This window comes from Photinus pyralis, unplaced genomic scaffold (assembly GCF_008802855.1).
Source record: "Photinus pyralis isolate 1611_PpyrPB1 unplaced genomic scaffold, Ppyr1.3 Ppyr1.4_LG2, whole genome shotgun sequence".
NCBI classification, from domain to species: Eukaryota; Metazoa; Arthropoda; class Insecta; order Coleoptera; family Lampyridae; genus Photinus; species Photinus pyralis.
In genome coordinates this window covers 11,996,781-12,022,602 of record NW_022170403.1, presented here as the reverse complement: position 1 = coordinate 12,022,602, position 25,822 = coordinate 11,996,781, and the positions used below count along the sequence as shown (strand labels likewise).

Sequence of the window (25,822 nt, the reverse complement as noted above, 5' to 3'; positions counted from 1 at the left end):
AAACTACTCTGTCGAGTGAATCGTTGCCTCACATCTCAAAAAGGCTGAAAATCATGGAGGTGCCGCCTTGTCCTTGCCCAGATAATGAAGCTATACTGTGCACAGGTATGATTCTGATCTGTGCGCAAAATTCATAATCCCTCGATACCGCAACATCCCTATTCGACATCCACCAAAACCTTTAGTACCGCACCGCATGGGTTGCCATATCCTTTGTGTGATCAGATTCTTCCAAATGACACGTAGGGCCAGTGGAAGAATGTCCGTAACACTTTTGTCACTAGATGAATATTTCCAACTTTCAACGCTTGCCATTAATGCTCCAGGACTGGCTATACCTGAGCGCGTGTGGGGTAAATTCACCTCAGGAACTGACCCCGATAAACTTCGACTTCGGAAGATTCGTTTACCCTCGGAAAATTTATCAGTGGAAGATTCGGTACCAGTATTTTCGCCTCCGAAAGATTCGTGTACGGAACATTAATCGCGCAAAAGTTACTCAAAAAAAACCGTCTCCGGATTTTTATGCCGGAGAAAAATGCCTCCAGAGATTCGCATTATGAAAATCGGCCGGCAGTATCTTCGCTCCCGGGAACATCTCCATATATTCTTACATTCCCGAAAAGTAACGTCGCTAACTATCGATGCTACCATGAGTTCTCGTAAGAACTGGACGGCGACGGCATATCATTGGTCATAAATACAAAACAATGTATGCGGCCTTCAAAATGATGCGTGTTCAAGTCACCTCCCCCCATCCTTCGTGAATTTTTTCTGAGATGCTGTTCTGAAAGTAAATCGTCAATAAATACTACGCGCGACTACCATTTTGTCTAAAATCAAGTATCGTTAATAAGCTACTGCCCTGTTTATTTGGATTTGCCCCCCCCCCCCCATATTTTTGGGCTATTTCTTTTTTTTTAATGTGGTTACTTGAGAAACGAAATTCCCGTGGACACATTTTTCGGAGGAACATTCTCCTTGAGCGAATCTGCTAAGGACGAATCTTACGAAGCTAGATCTTTCATGAGCGAATTTTATGGGGCGAAACTTCCGTGGGGGAATCGTCCGACAATCCGTGGGCGTACTACGTTCAGACTTCTCTATTTGTGGCCTCTATTCTATGGATGTACTTAATTTTGCTTTGAGCGTTCGTGGATGTAGCAAAGTCCTTTGTACCACATGGATTTAATATACGGGTACAAAAAAGTGTCACACTAAACATATTAAGACATATCAAAGCGAGAAAGGTTCAAAATATCAAATTAATTTCTGCCATGAATATACAAGAAAGGTTAATTTGGTTCATTATTCGGATGGATATGAAGTGTAGAAATATTTGGTGTAGGTATTCAAATAATGAGTATAAATTTCTTTTTAATGGGTATTATGCAACCAGCGTTAAATTTTGCGTAAAACACAGTTATTTGAATGTATGTAAATGTAAACAGCGCTTTAATCTGATAATCAAATGCTTCGTTGAACAATAGGGAAATGAATATACATTTGTAATAAAAATTAATACGTTAAACACTTCCTACACTTGTAATGTCATCTAACAATCACGTAATAGGTACGTTTTCATTTATGCTAAATTGTTATACCAGTGTACGCCTATGAAACGTGAGGTGATAAACAGTCCATTTTGTGTCGAAGCTAATTGAAATGTAATCCACTTTTTAATTACGTTCGTGATTGCGTAATTTAATTATGATTCTTATTATAGTTTATATCCGTTAAATGTTAAATACAGAAATACTTTAAAAGGTTTAATTTGAACCGACAACTTTCAATTATTTCCTGTGCGAGGGAACGGAAACTCAAATGTAAGAGATCCGACTTTTTCTCCTTTATTTATGAGTCGTAATACATCTGACTTCCGCCAGCATGCAATCGATCAAAATGGTGCTTCAGTGGTCAGATTTATGTAAGCTAATATTACTATGAAATTATTGAGATTCGACAATATCCACGTGTCGTGTGTTGAGAGTAATGGTAATGTAATCCTTCTGGCACGCTCTTCCACCTCGGCTCGCAGTTGACTTACATACTGTGATGAAAAACCTGCTGGAAGCTGGAATAATTGGAATGAAAAATTGCGGCCTGTTGTCAGTGGCAGCTGTTACTGTATAAATTAATGGTGTAAGAATAAATGTAGTTTTTTCAAGTGGTAGCTTTTCGGTTTCAGGACAATAGGCATCAATTTCAAATTTCTCTTAAAAAGTTTTCGAATAATCCCATAGTCTAAAATTTCCGATTTTTGTTTTATTTTCCTTGTAAAATATAAAATTACCTATATAGAATTGCAAAATTGGTTTTTTGTCGATTATTACAAAAAGCAAATGAGTAAGATCAAGGGTGCTGTTTCGTGTTAGGATTCAGATTTTAATATAACCGAGAATCTGGTGGTGTGGTGATGGTGACGCGACTTTCGAAAAATATGACATAATATAGTTTTGTAGTTTACTTGATACCACTAGAGACCCACTTATTTAAAACTTACCATAAATTAGTCGTGTTGCGTGTAAACGCTATTGACATTTTGTGAAATATTTGTGGTTGTTTATAAATAAAAACATTATAAATTAGACGATTTTAAATAAACATAAACTAGTTTTATTTATTACTGTTTGACATCTTCAAAATGTCAACTTAACTTCCAAAAACCGATTTAGCCAACTTAATCTAAGACTAAGAATACATTATAAAAGGCTCAACACTACAACATTTTCCTTTATTCAGACGGTACGATTTTTCGCGCAACTTATCCTGCGACTTGGGTCGATACCATAGTATAATAAATCGATATTACCTAAAGTCTAAACCCTGGTCTAAACACTAAACGATAATGTGTGTGGCGTTGTCGTTCGACTTATCAGTTATCGTTTGCATTAAATTGTAGGGAATTACATCGTACGACAAGTTAAAACGATGTTTGATACGACTTATCAGTTATCCTAGATAAGTTGTACGATAAACAGCAACAGAATGCATCGCAACGTTGTCAAACAAAATGCTGCGTCCAGTGCGTTTCTAGCTTAAGGTTGCTGCATATACAGGGAGACGCAGAGAAACGAGACCTTTTTAAACAATCATAATAAATCAACGAAATGTACCAATTTTGTTTTAATGCTGAAAATGTGTTAGACAAGAGTGGCACTAACGTGAGAAATTTAAAAAATCACATCAGTTAAGTGCTGTCCATTGCGTTCAACACATTCATTTAATCGATTTTAAAAATTAGCATAGTGCGACGCAAAGTGTCTTCTGAGATGTTCGCGATGTGTTCTTCAATCTGAGTCTCCAGCTCGGCAAGATTTATTAGTGTAGTCCAGGGGTTGGCAACCTATTGAAACGGAAAAGCCAAAAGTTACAATTTACAAAATTTCCCAGTTTTTAAAGAGCCGCAAAAAATGTTCGATTCATTACTAGGTATAGTATTTGGTTATATACAGGTTTCTGCAACAGTGTGTCGATCTTTCCTAGCTCATACCTGGTAAAAAAATATTTAAAAAAATCTGTGCAAATGTCAACTTTAGATGGGTGCGGATCTACAGAAACTATTTTTAAATGTACAGGGTGGCCGATTTTTACAGTGATTTTTTAAATAGAACATCCTGCATATTTTCATTCGAGACTTAATTCAATGTCCTTTGTTCAAAGTGCCATAACTATTATTTTTCAAATGAAACTACCACTATTTTATTTCGCTATTCGATAGTATTTTGTGTTCTCTTTACTATTTATAAGGGGTGTCCTGTGTCCCCATAGTTTTTAGGTTATTCAATATTTTTCACAAAAGTACCTGCCCATTAATGAATTAGGTACATATATGTTTATACATCGGAGTAGGCTATGATAATTAAAAACAAAAGAATACCAGAAAGTAAACAAGTGTCACAAATTAGGTAATTAATAATAATAATAATAGCCTTTATTTCTCACACATCTTGTATTAAAATCTACCATGAAGAGAACAATACAAAAGTTTCCAAAGATGCGGAGAAATCACACGGTGCCAATTCAAATTGGTAGTCAGCTACCTTGGTCTTCCATTGGGACCGTGAAGTCAATAAACAGAGTAGTGCTAATTTGTTGCCTAGGATTAAATTCTGGGATGTCGGCCGAAGTTAAGATTAGTTCTGACGATTACTATAACTTATTTACTGCAAATGTACTTTCAATTTCGTAATACAATAAGATTAATTAAAAAGGTGAATTTCGAAAAAATGAACTGATTTTTTTAGATAAATGCGGAGAACGGCAACTTTATATCAAAAGAGCATCATGCGCCCGACCCGCAGGTTGCCGACTCCTGATCTAGTCTAATGCACAACGTTCTTTATGTCCCCATAGAAAGAGGTCGCACGTCACGACGTCTGGAAACCGCGGAGGCCAAGCGAAGTTAGCGTTCCTTGACATTATCATTATCCCAAACAGACGTCTCATTGTCTCATGACTGATGGGCAGTGTGTGAGGTCAATATATGGAAAATCAAAAAGCCGTGGAGTGAAAGATGTTGCAATGTAACGTTGAGATATGACGGTTACCATTTTTGTCCAATCATCCCACGACAACACACTGCACACCGTACATTAACTTTGGGACTGCGTAACGGACGCTGATGAAGTTCAGTGGGATTTCTGTGCGCCCTGCAACGCATGTTTTAAAATACAAGTGAGCCTCATCAAACATCCAAAAGCTTTCAAATAAGTTATCATCCTCATTAATTTTAGTCAATAGCGGTTCACAAAGTCTTAAGCGTAACTCACCATCATTAGGTTTTAGAGATTGAACAACCTGAAGGTTGTGCACGTGCAGTGTTCTTTGCACGCTCCAACGTTCAAGTTGCAGTGATGGGACATTTTTTGTACCGAACGACTCGCACTGCATCGTTTTCTGGGCTTCGAACAGACACTACACTCTCACTAGGTAGCCGAACCAGTTTCTTCAAAATTCAATGTTTTTATGGCGTTTGTAAAGGAGGAACTTGACCGCGGAGAGGAATATCATATTTGTGTCGGAACATTCGTTGTGCAGCTGTCGCACTGTCGCCATGTTTATAGTAGATACGCTCTCAGCTCGAGTTCAAGCTCCGCGCCACTCCACAGTTCTATTTTCAACTAAATGTCCGTTACTACTTGACGTCCGCCTCCCACCCTTAGGAGAGTTAGAGCGATCTCTCAAGCTTTTGGCCAGGTCCTGGAGCGGTTCTTCATACAGGTTCAAAATCAAATCCTGAAAAATTTTCTTCGGACGACTGATTGATATTCATTTTCTGAGAAAATATCATCTCTTAATTGTGTATTTTTCTTTTCCTAATTTAGCAGCTCTATATATCGCTCATTGTTAGTTTCTCACACGGACCTGAAATTTCATTAATGTAATCTGAGTTTTATCCAGATCTTAGATCTTTCATCAACGTCATAGCCAACTAAATAACCTCGTAAATAACCTTTAATGCACTTGTGCATTTTTTTGCGTTTCTGGGCCGGTATATGAGCATAACAGACATATCTAATAATGCGTAAGTGCTTTATTCTGGGTTTGTTACTAGTCCACAGTTTTTCACTTCTTTTGGAGATTTTCCAATTCTCCGCCCACAGTGGTTTGGAAAACTTGCTTCACTACTTGAATAGGTACTTGAAATTGAAAGTCCTAGATACACCAATGTACGTCCTCTTTTACTGCCGCCATTCTGGTTTGGTGATGTGGCAATGTTAATCTTTCAGGTATGCCTCTGCTTGTACTAGCATATCTTTTGTTTAATTATCTAACTCGCCCTCGTTATTACTTATATTTAAAAATTGCCGTACACCTTCTCTTCCAAATGACTCACTAAAAGGTCCCCAAACGTGTGCTGAAAAACCTTGTAAAATTATGATACTGTACAGTGTACACCTACTATTACAAATATGTTTTGTGACCCTATTGTCGATTCCACCTGGTAGACGCGTCAATAACTGCTGTTGTTTGTGATCTGTGCGCTTTTTCGTCGGCTGTCGAATAGAACTACTGTAATTGTCCACTGCGATTCTGGCGTTCGCGTTCGAACTCATATTCAAGTACACTACACCACTACATGCAAAATCTTCCCCATCAAAATGTGTATCGGTAAAATTTTGCGCGTTTAATTGGAATACCGAAAGTACCGAACTGATTAATATCAATAATAAAATATTTTAATCGAGATTTTAACACATCAATCTTAGATTTTGTCTAAAACCAAAACTGTTATTGCGCACCAATTTCACAACAAAAGTGTCCATCACACAATCATTGGCAAACCGTCCCAAACTGTATACAAGGTCCTTCGATCACTTTTATCAGCTTGTTACCTTTCCGACATGTCCATGTTGCTTCGGCATTGTACGAATAGATCGACAAGAAAGATTTTTATTGGCTCGTTTTCCTGTAGTCACTTAAATATCTAATTAGAGGTAAACTTGAAATGACTTGATTTAGAGTTCACTCAAATTTGTGAAAGTAAAAGACGAGGTAAAAGAAGATTCAAGGAGAGTCACGTAGACACGACGCCGATTGATGTCCCTTTTTAATATTTCGTAACTGAGGGAAGTTTGGATATCGATAGCTTTTAAAGGTGAGTAATTGGAAAGAGTAGGTAATAAAAATTTGATACACCGGTAGGTATTGGATGTAATTTATGACACATTTACGATTTACCAACACTGACATTCGGTTTCTTTGTTTGAATAAATCTCGCTGCTCTCGTGAGTCAGTTTAATTTCATAATCACAGGTTAGTGGTCGTGCAGGTATGAGGTAAACTCCGTATTTTAAATTTGTAAAATTAAAATTCATGCTTTCAATGGAAGCTTGAGTATTGTGTGTAAAGCAATCTGGATAATCTTAATAGGTATATTTACCTGAGTTTGCAAACCCCCACGTTAATTCAGGTGCATTGGCAGTCCATTGAAAGTCGACAGTTCACTTCTTAGCAAGCCGTAGTGAAAGGTGGAGTGGATTCTGAACTTTAATGAGCGCGAGTGTTCGTTGTGTTTTAGTTCTTTATGTGTGCGAGTGATTTAAAATGATCAACAAGTTTCGTTATAAAAAACCGACCGTGTCTCAGGATAAAAAGGATAAATTAATTAAGGATGTTAATAAGAAACAGGTTGTAATCAACGAGGCGAAGTATGAATCTCACGACAATGTGCCGTCTGTGCTGGACCAGGAAACTAAAAATACACTCAGAGTAAGTCCGTTTTGGCGCCTAAAAATCGAATTCGGTTCTCTACCTGTATCTAAAGTTAATGGAGCGTGATTTTCTGTTCTTTGTGTAACATATTTCGTTCGCAGTGGAAAGAGCGAGACGCTCAAACAAAGGCTTTTGCTAGGTTACATAAATCTTAATAATTTAGTTACAATTCAGCCACAGCAAACAAATTGTTACAAGTAATTGTTTCGCGAGTGAACTGGTTAATGAGGTTGATTAGCAAAAATAAATTAGGTTTTTCTTTATAATTGCCCCAAACCGTTGAGTGAAAAATAGTCCCAAACACAAATGTAACTTTGTGTACTAATAATGATATAATATAAAGAGGCACAATTTTGCGGCCTGCATCTTGCATCTGGGATGTTTTTTAATGCTGCTTCAGGAACATGCGTGCGATTTGTTGTTTGGTTGTTTGGTTTCTCGCTGTGAAGTGTGAATTCAATCAAACGAATAACGTTAGCTCTCGCGTTAGCCCCATACTAAGTTCTGGACGAGGTTCTGCCGTTCTGGATGTCTTATTCATTAAACTGGGTTGGATTGGCGCATTTATCCAATGTACCCTTATTCATAGTCTCTTACATAATTTCGGCGTACTCGTAACAGCATCGACATACATCCTTAAGGCAAACCTCAATAGGTTAAAGAAAGCGCCAATGCAAAAGATCATATTCAGGTCATCGCTGAAGTAAGCAGACATACCTAGATACAATTTCCCAGTGTTCAAGATTATGCAAATTTTTCCGCTTGTTTGGCCAAGTTAAAATTCAAACGAAAAATTAAATTTGATTACTTATTTCCTTTCAAGTGAGATAAGTTCAGTTTTGTAATAGTTTCTTGTTTAAATCCTTAAGTAGGTTACGTGTAACGGCGTTTTGTAGTAGAGAAATTAGTTGCTTCAGTGATTGGTATTATACGAGTAAGAGATACTAAAATTTTTCCATGTTATGATATTTCCAAATAGCCATGATATTGTTAGTTACATCATTTGCTATTAATATGCAGAGACATTTAAAAATTTACATACGTGTTTTTCTAGTATTTTATATTGCTAGTTTAAAATGTCAATATAAACTTTAAATTTTAAGTGGGTACCGCTCCAGAACAAAGCGTTATGTTAACTTTTTTGTATAATTTCCTGTAAACATTTTTTCTCGTTGTTTTCCTAAAGTTTCCTAATCTTTTTTAAGGATCGTTTGCTTCAAATGAATAAAATGATTCATGATAATCACAATATGTTTTTCTTGTACTCAATATGGGGGCGGAAATAAAGTACTTATGTAGTTATTATTCCGAGCTGTACCTACCTACACCCCTTTCTTCACTTTTGACTCTCTTCTTGTATAATCAGCAGAATTAACCACCAACCTTCATCCAAATTTCTTTGGGAAATCCGAATGGAGGCGGATATACATCAATCTATGCCAGCGTTTCCCAACCGGTGGTTCGCGAACCCCTGGGGGTTCGTGGGCGCTTTCCAAGGGGTTCGCATAACAAAAAACCATAATTTGATATTTCAATCGTATAGCACTAATGAATAAATCCATTAAAATCGTTTGCGCATGATTACAGCATTCAATGCGAGTGTAAACAAATGAAAAACGCACTACAATGTATTTCTTTCACTTCTCAACTCAGTGCTGGGTTCATTTGACTTCATGACAGTTTTAACTCTTAACGTTAAAGTGAAAGTGATTAAGAAAACCACTTCAAAGGCAAACTATGGAACAGTGGCTGAAGATAGGGAGTATTATTAGGACCGATAGACAAAGTAAGGAGATACATGAGGATAGTAGTGACATGAAAACAAAGAAGAGAAAGTACAATGTTAATGTTAAATTATGAACAAGAATAAGTTGGGGGTTCGCCAGAAAAAAAAATCTAAAGGGGGGTTCGTTGTTAGTAAAAGGTTGGGAACCACTGATCTATGCTATGGATAATTTTATTATTATATTAGCGTGTTGATGTCGGTCATCAAAAAACGAGTAAAAAAACTCAACATTGCTTGAGATCTCGCTTGAGATTTACATCGGGAAAAGGGTAGTTTAATGTACTGAGATAATTAATAACAACTAATAATCTAATATTCTTTGAATTTTCGTTTATATCTCTCTTGAACGAGTGTATTGCGGTAATGACAACACCATATTGGGTACTACAAAAATATATGGTATACTTATATCTTGGGTATGGACGTCTTTATCCCAACAAAATTAATGCACACATAACAATCTAGGAGTTTTAAAGATAAAATCACCGGCCCCGCCATCTCACCGCCGTCATTTTGCCACTATAATTTCGCTGCTAAAGCCGGCGCTACACGATGCTATGAATGACGATACGAACGTTTGATGTTTGATCGAACGTTCTATCAAACGAGTTCGGCAGTTCATGTGGCACACATGTTTTGCTACACGGTCGTGGCGATTGTTTGATCCCAACGTTTAGAAAAACATTGTACTCACTTCATTTACAGACGGATTATTGTTTGAATTGCTACGAATCGTGTAGCTGGGTATCAAAGCAACGACTGATTTTGTTCAAACGTTCGACACATCTCTTTGACTTGAGGTAATTTTACCGACACCGGATGGAACGTCTTCAAACACGAACGTTTGCCGCTCGACATTGGAAGTAGTAGCGGACACATGATGCGTCAAACTGTCAAACGTTCAGCGTTGGAAGGTGTTCGTAGCATCGTGTAGCGCCGGCTTAAGACAACACTGGCCTCCGGGCTGCGTATTGGCATTCTGTACCTACTATTATTCAGAGCAGCCCTGGTCTGATTCGCAGTATACTATGGCTTCACGTTATGCGCAAATTGATAACACATTATGTACCTACTGCGATTCAGAGCACCGATATAGTTTAGTGTTTGTTTTATTACTAAAATCAGCTAACCACTTGTCGCACCAAACATTGTTAATATCTTCACCCGTTTTTTAAGTCGAAGTTTCGCTTTAACTCCATGTGCTACTCGTTCCAAATATTCGATCATTGAAAATGTATTCTCGTTATACATGTCAACCAATACCTCTTTATAGTTCATTTTAGTGCAGTTTGAGAACCTTGATTACACACAAACCACAAAAAATATATCTTTCTTGCAAAGATAACAATAAAAACACACTTCTTGTAAGTGTCTGACATTCAAAAGAGCTTAGACATAACTAAACTTTTCTCCCGCGCGATTTGGCTAAGGTACACCCGCTTTGCAGAAACCTATTATATACAGCGTTTCAGAACTCTAAAGTCTAAACCATATATCGGTGCTCTGAACCGCAGTATATAATGTATTATCAATTTGCGCATAACGTGAAGCCATAGCATACTACGAATCAGACCAGAGCTGCTCTGAATAATACCACAGAATGCCAATACGCCTCCGGGCTCCGTCGTGTCGCGTCGCCGAGTTGTTCTAGAGCTAGACCAATGAATTAAATTAAATTGTTCGACGCACATAGCGCATTTTCCATACTTTGGTATCTTGATGAACAATAACGAAAATCTCTCGGAAAATCCCTAACGTTCTTGTTCATCGAGCGGGGTTTGCTATGTTAATGTTCCCAATGGAAATACACTGTACAATTTTTTTCCACACTTTCTTGTTCAAAATCGAAGAAAATTCAAATGGACATTCGCGCTTTTGCGTTCGAATACATACATGTATACAATACATGGAGTAGGTGTACCGGTATACGATATCGGATATACCATCACTTTAGATTTGTAACCTGCCGTCATTTTTTTAAATTGTTCTGTTAGATTCATGATCGCTAGCTGCTCTTATCACTGCTCTTATATTGCATTTGTCAACGACAGTGCAGAGTCGAGTCTCTTTAGAGAGCTCAGCTACTGTCGTTTTATCAACTTTATTTGGAACCCAAAAATAATGGGAAACACAGAAAGCATTAATTTTATTTAGATGTTGTCAATTTCGCCACTGCGCTGGTAGGATTAACGACGTCGTCCTTTTCCTGAAATTTATTTTAAAGTTGAATTAAGTTCGTCACAAAAAATAGGCTTTTAAATTAAAATAAATTAAACAAATATAGCAAATGAGCTCCTGGGTATGGCTATAGCATGTGCAAAACCAAATTTTATACCTGATGTTAGTTTTGTTTTTATTTAAAGTGTATATGTATGAAATTTCCGGAAATTTCATTTAATTGCTTCTATAAATAAGAAAGTTGGCACTGCACCTCCTGTACAAAACCAAATTTGGAAAATGGCGCTACATTTGCTTTTATTTCAAGTGATTATGTATCAAATTTCATTTAAATCCCTCCATAAATAAGAAAGTTGGCATTGCGCATGTGCAAAATCAAATTTTGAAACTGGCGTTAAATTTGATTTTATTCCAAGTGGCTATGTATCAAACCTCATTTAAATCCTTCCATAAATAAGAAAGTTGGCACTGCGCGTGCGCAAAACGAAATTTTGAACCTGGCGTAAAATTTGGTTTTATTCCAAGTGCCTATGTGTCAAATTTTATTTAAATGCCTCCATAAATAAGAAAGTTGGCACTGCGCATTTGGCATTGCGCATGCGCAAAACCAAATTTGGAAAATGGCGTTAAATTTGCTTTTATTCCAAGTGGCTATGTAGCAATTTTCATTTAAATCCCTCCATAAATAAGGAAGTTGGCACTGCGCATGCGCAAAACCAAATTTTGAAACTGGCGTTACATTTGCTTTTATTCCAAGTGGCTATGTATCAAATTTCATTTAAATCCCTCCATAAATAAGAAAGTTGGCACTGCGCATGCGCAAAACCAAATTTGGAAAATAGTGTTAAATTTGCTTTTATTCCAAGTGCCTATGTATCAAATTTTATTTAAATGCCTCCATAAATAAGAAAGTTGGCACTGCGCATGCGCAAAACCAAATTTTGAAACTGGCGTTAAATTTGCTTTTATTCCAAGTGGCTATGTATCAAATTTCATTTAAATCCCTCCATAAATAAGAAAGTTGGCACTGCGCATGCGCAAAACCAAATTTTGAAACTGGCGTTAAATTTGCTTTTATTCCAAGTGGCCATGTGTCAAATTTTATTTAAATACCTTCATAAATAAGAAAGTTTGCAATTCGGTCTGTAAATGGTCGAGATGCGAAAAGGGCAATGTGAATGCTGATCGATTAGGCTCAACTTTTGGAATTGTGTTTTATATGGCTAAAGCTATGCGCATATTGAATTTCATGCAATTCGGTTCATAACTAACGGAGATGTCAAAAGGGCCTAAATTATAAACTCGCTAGGAGCTCGTTAATAACATATTTATGTATCCTACCGGGAACTACGGCGGCACTGGTTTATTAAATGAATACAAAATTCAAGGTTGTTTTATACATACAGGGTGATTCCTATAGTACCTGCCACCGTTTGGGAGCGTGTAGGTGGTGCGTAGGGGAGTATTTTGATATAGGACACTTGGGATCGGAAATCTAAAATAAGGGTGCCAGAGCCAAATTTACCTTCTGGAATTTCGCGCCTGTAGGTAGGCAACCCAACCCGCCGGCGGTGCACACGGAGCGATCTCAGGCGGCGATGTGTGGCTGACACTTGATCAGAATTTTGTTTAAACCCACGAAATCCCGTCTGCAACGACGCGTATCAAGGGAATAAACACTATGGCAATAGTATAATAATAGTTGGCTAGATGTAGGAAGTGCATTGAGAACAACGGTGGCCACGTTGAACACTTGTAAACGTTATTGCTTTTGATGTCGTTTTCCCTCCTTCCCTCCCATGTCGCTTCCTCGCGCTAACTCGCTCTGCATCGCTCCGCGCGAAACGTCGGTCGGTTGGGTTGCCTACATACAGGCGTGATATTCCAGAAGATAAATTTGGTTCTGGCGCCCTTATTTTAGATTTCCGACCCCAAGTGTCCTATATCAAAATACTCCCCTAGGCACCCCCTATACGCTCCCAAACGGTGGCAGGTACTATAGGAATCACCCTGTATATATAAGAGAAGTATATGGATAACCGCCTATGATTGCAATGTGCAAATTGTTCGCCATAAAAGAGAGCTGCCCTATTCCTTAGTCCTCAACTCTGTATTTATGCGCAAACTCCCCAAGTATTTACTTCTCTCCGCCTACTTTTAAGTAGCGCCAATTTCAAATTTCATAACCTATAACTCGAAAATAGGGTTAAAATTTTATTAAACCATTATTGTGTGCAATTACCATATGTAAACACGACCACGCACCATTCGGAAACTTCACCGAGACTTCTATTCGCTTCATGCAGGTTCATATTCACTACATTGGCCCCATTCCACCTGCCGACTCCTATCACTATTGTCTGATCCTGTGATGTCTTTAGATAAGTATACTAGCTGGCCGAGGCCCACCCTCCCAAGACCAATCGCCGCCGAAGCGTTTCTTACCTGTTGACTATATCGCTTCGATTCCCCTACTAGCATCTTCACCGATTAGCGACGACAATTTGAATCTTCCCTTTTTTGTGCCCTCAACATTGTTTTCGGCACACAAGGATTCGGCACCTGCAGTGACCACCAAGCAGTCAATGGCCTACTTGAATATGATTTCACTGCCAACTCAAATCAGCGCTCACGTGCCACCCAGTGCGTTCTGGTTCAAGGTACTCCGTATCGTTCTACTTGGAAACTATAGCATTTTCACGGAGAACTTTCGAGCTTCCTCATCGGAGTTTGTTTACGGTTACACCCTTCAACTTTGAAGGCAAACTTTGTAACGATGTAGAAACTTAAATTGCAATTGAAATAATATACCTATAGGGATTATATCTTGAATATAACATGAAATTGGATAAGTTCGCATCAGCTATAATATACAGTGATACATTACCAATGTTCAAAGAAACACAATTAAATTAAAGACATTTACTGATTTTAAAATAAAATTAACATTGTCGAGTTGGAAATCTTTTAGGTGTTAAATGACCCCCATATAACTTCGTGCCCCCATCATGCTTGCGTGCATCCAAATCAATGCAGTCATAGCGGTTAAAATGACGAGAACACAACCTTGTTTTTACATCATCGAATTCCGATAGTTCACATGCTTGCAGTCACCGATTCTTGTTGCTTTTTGCACTTGGGAATCTAATAACAAGTATGGCATAAATGAATTGATTGCAGATAATTGCATTGTAACTTACTTGTGCCATGAAACCGAAGAATCCACTTTCCCACAAGTACCTACCTGCATTCTTTATTTCTAAGTAATGAACACACTAAAATTGCCAAACATTAGGTATTCCTTTACAATTATTGTGTATCACTTACGTATACTGATTTATATAACTACGAAAGGCTTCTTTACTATTAAAATTAAACAAAAGTTCAATAACTAATAAACAAAACAAACAATTTAACCTCAATCCGTTATGTCAAACTGGAGTAAATTCTTGGTAAATAACACTACATAATAACAGGCAAGCGCATTAGCGCCTAGTTCCCAACTAATGACAGAAGTATATTTCCATCCACTAACGTTGGCGATAGGCGTGTCCACTCGTTTATCCATATACTTCTCTTATATATATGGTTTTATAAGTACAAAATTCGCACTGCCAAATTTGACACCGCTAATGCCTCGGCTAGGCTAATGCTACAATTTCATTTAAAATCACTGGAATCTGCTTCAAATTCGAAGGTTCCTCATTTGTAAAGGAAGGTCCGATATTTCGATCGGATTCTAATCGTACTATCTGTACTTCCAAATTCATTTAACTTTTTAACACATTCATTTTTTTTCTGTAGGTATTTACTTTTATTCACTTCATTCCCCTGCGATTCCTCGAGCTTAGGTAAATTCCGCCTTATTGCGTCAAGAATGTAACTGATAAGGTTCATAGAACAACAAATAATAAGGTTGTATTTGTGAAATAACATTCACCTTTTTCTCCTAAAAAATACTAAGGCTATACAGTGTGTAAATTTTAAACGTCGTCATAGGAAGCGAGGTAGGAAGGCATTGGAAACTGAGTTCGAAACGCAAAATAATATCAACAAATACACATAATTTTAATGTTAAATGGAATAATACTCGGAATAATAAGTAAAATAAAACTAATTTGCATAACCGAATGTTACACACCTTCACATACAAGTTACAAAGAACCTCAACTATTTTCTTCATGGTGTAGTTTCCTGTTCTTTAAATTGGTGCAAAAATGATTACCTACATGGACGAATATTATTTGTATTTGTCTTTATACATTGAAAAATATAATTGTGGTGGGGTGCAAATAAGTACTTACACTTTATTCCGTATAACTTCCGTTGCACGTCATCATTTTCTATGACGTAATTACTATGCAATAATGCCAAATCTAGTTTTGAGCGATTTAGGTTATGTCACTTGTCAACAAGACAGTGCATTGTTTGTGTGACCAATCCACACCTTAAAAATAAAAATAATTTTTATTATTCATTTCGTTAATTGGAACCACAATATACTTTAATAACTTATGAACTGTACAAATGTACCATCTCTTTTACAGAGAAAGTACTAAATATAAAATTTTACAGGTTATGTGATGTGATGGATGCTTAGACAAGGAAAGAATATGGACGCATAATTCACTAGCGGTAGTGTTACCAGCTGCCACATATTGACATTGGCCAGTGTCGTAGCATCCGTAAATGCGAATAGGGGCAGAAGCACCTAATTATAGCTAATAAATCACGTTGAAGTTGAACATACGAATGAAATTCGTGCGTTGCGCTATTTATTAATCAGACACGGGTATAAACGAAACTTCCTCTCATCTTTTTTCGGAAATGCCTTCAAAACTAACTGTCCCTCCAGCTAAAGATTGTGATAAAATAAGAATCTTCATTGCTTTCTGTTTGATTTTTCACGTAAAGCCGTTTCCGTACCAATTTTCTCTTTGAAAAACGCGGAGTGCTAATGACTACGCCTATGGAGTTTATTGAATAATTCCATCCTTGAAGAAGTTTGTTATCAAATTTTGAATGCATGGGATTGGTTCTGTTGTAAGAAATTAAGTCAACTCGCTCATTAAGCTATGGATTTTAACATATTAAAAAAAGAATATTCAAAGAAAAAGCTTTATGAGGAAAAATAGGAAAATACGTGGTAACGGCATTAGGCACATTTTCAATATTTACGTTTGAAATGAAATTCCGGGTTCCTCCTTCTCACTCCGGCTTTTGCATCCACAATATGCACATTTCACCATGATTTTAAGTTGTTGTTTGTGTATTTCCTCTCAATTTAAGCGCAAAAACTCATAAAAAACGATGTTACTTTAATGACATATGTGCCACATATAAAATGGCGGACTTGTTTAAAAAGGTAACACGATTCATACACGGGCTGTACGGCATACGCGGTATCCATACTCTTTCCTAATCTAAGGATGGATGATATTCAAATTAATCGGAATCATCGGAACTGCTTTCGTGTTCAAAGTTTATAATAATAGTAGCAACGTTTTCAAGATCTAATTGCTTTTCTCTTTCGTACCACTCGTGTATTACAGTTTCCGTATCCTTACCTTAACTGAATTGCGCCACGTTTAGGAAGTTATCGATTGTAGTGTTTCTTGTCACATGTTTACGCAATTTTCAATGCTTCGTCCATCTCTACCAATGTGTCGATTGTAGTAATTTTTCGCTATGCCCCAAATATGTTCGATAGGATTAAAAACGCAATGATACGGTGGTAATCGTAAAACGAAGTAACCGTATTGCTCGGCTAAGTGGTCAATGCGTTATGCGGTACATTTTAGCTGATTTATTCCTAAAAGTATCAACAAGATTTAAATAATATCAAATAATTTGCGAACGTACTTACTGTGCAACCTTTTCAACAGTTCGGCTTTAAAATCATTTTCGGAGAACTGCACATTATGATCACCTAAGCACACTTTAATGTTGTCTGTTTTCCCGTTATCTAACACAATTACTGACGGGTTATCTAAATTCTTCAGTAATTTCTCTTCAAACCAATGCACAGCGAAAGACGTAGAAAATAATCAAAATCAAATCAAAAGTAAACCAAAAGCAACCTGTCAAATTTACAAATTTAAACGCGACAACATAGCGAAATGCTACCAATTGTTGCGGCTAAAATAAACTACATGCTTAATGTGTTGCCTAATAAACGAAAGTAAGTTTAAGTTGGTACGTCGTTTTCTTCAGGTAATGACGTGCAACGGAAGATATACTGAATAGACCGTACCTACGTACTTACATGTTAATTTGACTGAACTTTTGCCTTGACAGCTCAGAAGAAAGACCACTTTTACAACATTATATTGTTATGTGAATTCTCCATGTTTAATGTCATTGAAATCAAGGTTCTTGCCGTCTGTAGGAACGGTACAAGTGTAAAATAAATAATCGATATGGCGCTTAATTTATTTATTCATTTGGCAACCAAGAACATATGTCGCATTACACCCCCTAATTCATGTTGGTAGGTAATATTTTTCCGTCGATTTTTCCGTATTAAAAAAATTCAAGGTTACTCGCGCTCTACCCACATATTTATATTTGTAAAAATCTTTAAAAATCACAGCATCCAAGGACTGAGAAAGTGCACCCTACACCAGCGGAGAGTTTTGCGCAATTAGTGTTAATTGTAGTATTATATCTGTTGCGCTTTTTTAATATGTAGGTTGGTTTAAAATCCTTGAAACGATTATTCTTCAATGAGCTTACTTTTTCCATGCAAATAATTGAAGTATTCATTGGGAACGCGAAAGTAATATTCCTAGAATAAGATCCGCAGCCTTAATTCAAGGAATCGTAAACTTGAAGTATTCAGGTACAACATTTAGTGGTAGGTAGGTATTATTCACGAAGAGGCATTTCCTGTTCGCTTCGCTATACAGATCGAAATCTAAAAGGTTTGGGTTTTTCATTCCGGTGGATGAGATCATTACTATTACTTAAGTGATTTTTTGCGATTTCTTAGTAAAAGTTATACCGTAAGCTTAGCCCACTTTATTGACCGCCGACATGCATGAACTCCAATCGTATAGTCTGGGTTGGACCTACCCACATACTATGTATGTCACACGTATACAATATGTAACTAATTGGAATACACTACACTAATTACTCGCTATTACGCAATTATTGTAGGTAGTAAAAGATTCTAAAATGCATACTATATTGTTCTAGGAGCTGTTTTCACAATTACAATTTTCAAATGAAACTGCTCTCCCGCCCGATGCGCTCAGAAGAGCGTTAGCCGAAAGTTTTTACGACCAACAGCGTTTTCAACTGGGATTTATGGACGATGCAGCTGAATGCTTCGAAAATATGCTTCTGCGAATTCACATGCACATCGCTAAAGGAGAAGCCGAAGATATGTGCAACGCGCGACATTGTATTCCACATCAAAAATTTGCAATGACCCTTGTCGAACAAAGCGTGTGTTCGGCATGCGGTGCGTCATCTGAACCGTTGCCGTTTACACAAGTAATAATCTCGTAGTCGAGCGAAATTTTTAAATTATAATCACACATTTTAGATGGTGCATTATGTGTCAGCGTCCGCCTTGACGGCCCAAGCTCATCAAGTTATGTCCGGTCCCATGCAAGTTCCTGTAGATTTATTCGGGAAACTTTTAAGAAGAGCTGGAGGAATGGGAGACATTCGAGATTGTCCGGTAAGCATCCTCTAACATGTCATTAGATACAAAAGTAACGCGTGCTTTTAAATTACAGAGCACGTGTGGTGCAAAAATACAAATCAGAAGGTCTCTAATGAATCGCCCCGAAATTGTCTCTGTGGGAATAGTGTGGGATTCCGAAAGACCAACACTTGAACACATTATGGATGTATTTGCGGCAATTGGTACCACTCTTCATCTTGCCGACGTCTTTTACAGTGTGGTAGATAACAAATGGGCCGATACGACTTTACACAACCTAGTCGGCGTTGTAACCTATTATGGGAAGCATTACTCCACATTCTTTTTTCATTCGAAATTACGAGTTTGGATTTATTTCGATGACGCCACCGTGCGCGAAGTTGGACCTCGATGGGATCAAGTTGTCGATAAATGTCGACGTGGGCGTTATCAGCCCTTATTGCTGTTGTATGCGGTACCCAACGGTACGCCGGTGAATACGGAAAACGCCCCAAAACAAGTAACTCCATTTTACAACGAGAAAATGCTGAAGACTACGCTGATGAGGCGCTCTGTTACTCCTAGCCCCGAGAAACCAAATGTCGGAAATACGCGGCGTGCGATCACTCCAAACCCCGACGGTAGTTTCTCACAAAAGCCACCGACTGCTTGTTCCTACAATGAATATCAAAATCTTTCGATCATCCAAGACAAAATACGCGCTAATTCTCAATTAGATGGAGTGGACACTGTAGATGGTGATATTGGTAAAGAACCGGAGTATGTTAGCAGGAAGGCAATGGAAAATGCTATGTATGTACAACATGCCAAACCTCAAATTCATAGGACGTTAAGTAATGGGTCTTCTTCTGGAATGGAAGGAATTTGCGTGCCAGAACACTTAAACATACCAAGAAGGAGAGATTCGGGCAATTGGAGTGGCGATCGTAATAGTGCGTCATCTTCTTCGTCGACAACCATGGAAAATCCCTACTCATATTTAGTAGGAAAATTACCTCTCGCAAACAGTGGAAGCGTTCCCAGTAGTCCAACTCGTGGAAAAAGTGATTCCTCAAGTGGAAGCAGTGGGGTGTACGATGCAGGTTACGATTCCTACTCGTTGTCTTCAAATGACAGTTCTGCCATGGCGACCGTTCAGCATTTAATGAAGCAGGGTCATTTGGCTAAAATACCCGAGGACTATGGCAATTCGCAAAATCAACAATTTGGAGTGAGCTGTGATTTACTATGCGATGAAGCAGATGAACTTTTGGGCAAATCTCGTCAGTTAGAAGACGAGCACGATCTTGTACTAGCTTTAGCGCTTTGTAATGCCGCCGCAACTAAAGCCAGAGCAGCCATGAACGCTCCCTACAACAACCCACAAACTTTAACTTTAGCCAGAATGAAACATAATACATGCATAATGAGAGCAAGGAGTCTGCACAGAAGAATAACACAAACACAAAACCCTTCGGCGAAAGACTCGCATCCAGAAATACGCCACACTCGTGAAGGAAGCAGTGGTAGTGGTCGTCATTCACGTCAAAGTTCAAGGGATAAAGGTCAGCACTCAAGGCAGAACAGTAAAGAGTTGTTAGTGGTGTCGCCGACTCAAGAGAAACCACCGCAGCCAACGAAAAACATCGAAATATACGCGACTTTACCCAAGAAAAAAGGTCTGTTGAAAAGCAAAGTAATCGACTTTGAAGAAGATGAAGACTACATCTTGTACGATAAACCACCGGCGAGGGAATCGCGAGGTTTATTGTCGAGAATGAGAAACAGAGACGAAAGTAAGGTTAAGGAAAAACGATCCCGCAGCGAAGACAGAAATAAAATATCACGAGATTTTTCACTAGCGCCTAGTAGTTTATTTTCGAGCTCAAAAGATAAAGATACCCCAAAGAAAGAACAAAACCCCGACGAGAATGAGGATAAAAAGGAAAAGGATAAGGGTGGCAAGAAACAACACAAAATACGAAGGAAGTTGCTGATGGGAGGTCTCATTCGAAGAAAGAACAGGAGCATGCCTGATTTAACTAAAGGGAACGAGGAACCAAAAACTAAAACTCCACCTGTTTCATCGGTAGATGATAGTAACGTGGGCGTGAAGAATTCAGATACTACTAGTTCCAGTATGTGCGGGTATCTGTCCGAAGGTCATTTAGAATTTTCGGGTACGACCACCAATCCTAACTTGGAGAGAAGCCGCCTTATGAGAAAAAGCTTCCACGGGAGTGCAGGTAAAGTTCTAACTGTGGCCAAAGTACCTCCACCTCCACCTTTGAGAACAACTTCGCAACTTTCACAACAAAATGATGATGAAATCTACGCAGTTGGAGAGGAATACAGTGAGAACTCTCAGAAATCGCGACCTTTTGCACAACAAGTGGACATGCCTATTGAGAGTAACTATCAAAATATTAATAATTACAATCAGCCATACCAAGCAACACAGTTCTTGCCATATAATACTGTAATTACCCAAGCAGATGTACATCAAGAGCAAAGCCCAGCAAAGCATTGCCATAGAAATCAAAGTAATCCACCCATACCGGATGATGGAGTGGATGAAGTCGACTGCGTCCCATCCCCGTCCTCGTTAGTTTGCCATCAGCTTGAGCTGCCCCCTTACCCCAGTCCTTCTGGTTCAGTTATCCACTCTCGGCAAGGAAGCGCCGAATTTCCTCTCCCCCCTCCTCCATTAGACCTCACCGCCCTTGATGAACATTTATCAATCTCTCAGGGCGGTTCTTCTCAAGCACCACCACCCGAAAGTCTGCTAGCGCAGCTTCAATTAAAAAGACTGGAAATCTTACCTCAAAGACAACCTGTTGAAACGCGCACAGTCGATGATACCTGGCTTAGAGAGTTACAAGCCAAACAACAAGCCATTCGTGTGAAAAAAGGTCACTCAGAAATGCAGTCGAGTAACAGTAATAAAATCAACGAGTTACGTAAAATATCCGTAGACTCTTTAAGAAATGAACAATCGAAGATCACATCAGTTAAGGATTTAGCATCGAAATTTGAAAGCTCACAGTCGATAATCCCACAAAATTCACCAGTAACAAAGTCGTATATTTCAAGATCACCACTTATTATGCAAAATGATGGCCACATTTCCTCAGTACATTCAGATCAGTTGAAGAAGAAGGACGACCAAGAAGTTAGCCAGATTCAAATTGCCGCCGAGATTAGCGAAGTGGAAAAATTAAACGCCGTCGTGCACAATGCCCTAAATTCCTACCAAAATTATCAAGAGGAGCGCATAAAACGAAGTAAACCGCTCAAAAAGAAAAGTGTTTCGTTTTGCGATCAAGTTATACTCGTTGCTACAGCGGATGAACAGGAAGAGGACGCTTACATACCGAATCCCATTTTGGAACGTGTTCTAAGAACCGCATTTACAAAGTCAGATGATGGCATACAAGCCGAGTTACCTAGTGAAGAAAATTCAGTTGCTCACGATTGCTTAGATTCATCTGATGGGAGACTGTCATATAGTACTCAATTAATACAGAATTCTATTAATGACAACATGTATGTCAGAAGAAATTCGTTAGAAAATCTGCTATCCACGAATAATAACAGCATGCAAAGATGTGGAGAATACGCAAATTATCAAGTTGAACATGTCGCACTTCAGCAACAGTTGCAGAGGCCACCAGGGTTTAGTGATCAGTACAAAGTACAAACATACAACCAACAAACTGTGCCATGTCAGAGTCGATCTTTATATGGTCCACAAGATTGCCAACTAAACAACGATCCTCGCGAAACATACTATGTGGCTAGAAGTACGCACATGAATAGTTCTAATCAAGTGCGTCAATCTCCGATTCCTATACAGCAACAGAACGTGCCTTATCCGAATCCGCAACACCTGTATGTACAAAATGTACATTCGGTGTACACCCACCCTCCTACATCAGCTACTCATCAATCAATCATGAACCCGCCTTATACTCAAAATAGATCCCAATATTATCAGAAAATTCCATCCTACTCTGCGTACAAGCAAATTCCTACAAATGGGGAGAGTCCGCCACAAGCTGTCTACCACAAAATACCAGATGGTAATAAATTGTATTCACCGTGCCAACGAATTCCAAATCAACAAATGAATGGCGACATACCACCACTTTACCAACACATAGAAAGAAACTATTCACCTTATCAAATGGTGCCAAATCCATCCACAATTGAGCGCAATCGAATAAACGAAGAATTAATTCATAGACAATCACCATCGTATCACCCGCCAGCTTATCAACATGTGTTATCGCCAAAACAATATCTACAAAAGAAGACCGTCAGTTTTGAACCCGGCACAAAGGGAGGTACCGAATCGCCTACTCCAAAAGCGGTTGTAACGCCTATAATTGTAAATCCTGTAAGTAATAAAAATAATCTCGGAGTTAAAACAAAATGTAACTTATGTAGAAAGAAGTATGTGAGTGCATCGAATTCTTATTGTACAGACTGCGAATTTTATATGTCTAGGTTTAAGCCTAAAAGCTAGTACCTAATTAAGTTTTAATTTTGTACATACATCTCTTTAAGCAAATTTCAGTTCTTGCAACTGTAAATGAATTGTGATATAAATGTTCAAATTAGTTTGTATAGTATTATATTTTATAAACAAAATATTTTATTAAGATCTCAGTAATTTGTACAGAATTTATGGAACAAATACTATGTTTAATTTTTATACAAAGCTTTTATTTTAGTATATTGAAAAGAACATGACAATAAATGAATTTTTGTTCTATCCATTTGTTTTTTTAACCCATCCTTGTATCAATTCGCTAAGATCCTAAGATCCAATAAGTATTACCATTGTATAAATATACACATACCTACAATGGTATTAAGTACCTATCTATGACTCAAATATTTGCAAGAAGTGCCTACTCTGAATTACTTGTTTGCTCAGAAGCACGTGCTCCTGGTAACCTTCGAATACAATGGGTGGTTAGGGGGTAGGGCGATTTTACACTGCATACTACAATAATTATTCTACCGCCCCCACAAAAACGTCGCTAGTGCGAATATGAATAAACAAAGGCATATGACACACATTTATTTACAAACTCTCTTGTAGGAGGGTTGTACAGAAAGTAGCAGACGTTTTGAAATAAAAAATTTTAAACTTGTAAAGAAAATCTATTATATTATTGTATAATTCTATACATTTTTGGGCTATTTATCAACCCAAACGCCATTCTAATTGAGGTACGCTATGGTACAAGTGTTTATAAATTCGCCGCCTGAGATTTTAACCTGCACTGCGTAACGCCGACATGAATTTCGGCGTCCTTATCGAACCGCTGCGCTGCGAGCCAGGTCTTCATCGCTGGAAAGAGGTGGGAGTTTTGCTGTTCGACGACAACGCCCGCCCGTACACAGTCAACCGTACTGGACAGCTCTTGGATGATTTTGGATGGGAGAAAGGATCACCCTCCATACAGCTCGGATCTAGCGCCAAGAGACTTCCACCTCTTCTCAGCGATGAAGACCTCGCTTGCAACACAGCACATGGACAGTGATGCCGAACTTCAAGCCGGCGATAACCAGTGGTTGAAGTCTCAGGCCGGCCGCCGGAGTACTATAAAAGTTGGAATCAAAACACTTGCGCTACGCTATGATAAGCGCCTCAATTTGAATGGCGCTTGTGTTGATAAATAGCCTAAGAGTGTAGCCCCCAAATGTATATAATAATAGATTTTCTATTTTCTTTACAAGGTTTAAAATGTTTCCAAAGTCTGCTACTTTCTGGACAACCCTCGTACACAAATAAAATGCATAAAAGCGGGAACGATTCAAATTTAAAATTGCTAGATACTGTAACATCACACTTGGATATACGTTGACATAGGTATTAATCCAAAAGTTAAAGCTATAAGTGTTGAATATGAAAGCATTCAAACATTTAAACAGTTTACCATGGCGAATGTTTAGTTTTGTTTGTGCGTTACTATAGTTTAAATAGTATATTAAGTATGGAGAACGGTAAGGGATTTTTACCGTTCGAAGACAATTGTTTGGAGGAGGAGCGAAGCGACGACTCCAATTATTGTCTGAGAACGGTAACCCTTAACGTTCGACGTGCTTATAATATTTTTTGCGCGATCGAAATTAAAATTATGCAACCAATATAAATATGCACTAAGAAATTAACGAGCAGAATAAATCGAAATGATCGAAGTGGTATGGTGTACAGTCTCTTGTAAAAGTAATGTCCCTCGGATACCTACCACTGTAGCATAGGCAACCAACATCCCAGCCGCCTAGTCCAAGTTGGATTTGCGGGTGTGCGAGGTAGGTATCTAATGCGGTTCATTTTCAGGAGATATTCCCATTTAGCCAAACTAAATACTAGTTAGTAGAATAAAAGTGAATGCCATCGATTTATTAGCTTAAAGGATCTGCGCTGCATATCCTTGGCTTGGTGCAGTAAACATTTTTACATTTCTTACAATTGGTTTGGTGCGTTTTAAATTTGCAAATAGTTTAGCTAGAGACTATTAAGACAAAATAATGGCCTTTCACTTTTTAATTTTTTGAGTAGGTTTTCTTCTAACGAAATGTTCTGTGAGTGTCATTAATACTTGCAAGTAGGTCTCCTCATGGAATGCGATTAATTGCCCTACAAGTGCACTGTGCAACAATACCTTTCTTTTGTAACTAGCATCAGAAATTAAATGATATGCATTTGTGATACTTGGTCGCGGTTGATTTAATATCGAATTTAGTTTAGGAGAGCTTTTACGTTGCATATTTTTGAGTAGGTAGGCATATTATAAGGATACTTAGTCCAGGTTATAGGTATAATATTTTTTGACAAAAAAATTAGTTACCAGTTAAACCGGCTTTTTCATGCAGGTGAAATGATTAGAAATTAGGGAAAAATAATTAAAACAGCTGAATTTTTCCGCGGGTGCCATCCCGGGGTTTGAAAGGAGTGGGAGGTGGTCGTT

The 25,822-nt window shown here is 38.1% G+C and overlaps 1 protein-coding gene across 1 annotated transcript in view; it reads left to right on the top strand.

Annotated features, from left to right (window-relative positions):
* The window catches only part of LOC116165197, a gene marked incomplete at its 5' end in the record, with an annotated part of 65,110 nt that extends 41,562 nt beyond the window's left edge, over positions 1-23,548 (top strand). The window contains 3 exon segments of the mRNA XM_031479502.1: positions 18,383-18,682; positions 18,735-18,872; positions 18,931-23,548. Of these exon segments, the coding sequence (XP_031335362.1) occupies positions 18,383-18,682; positions 18,735-18,872; positions 18,931-23,364 (4,872 nt within the window). The 3' untranslated portion in view covers positions 23,365-23,548.
* Positions 23,549-25,822: the final 2,274 nt, after the last annotated feature.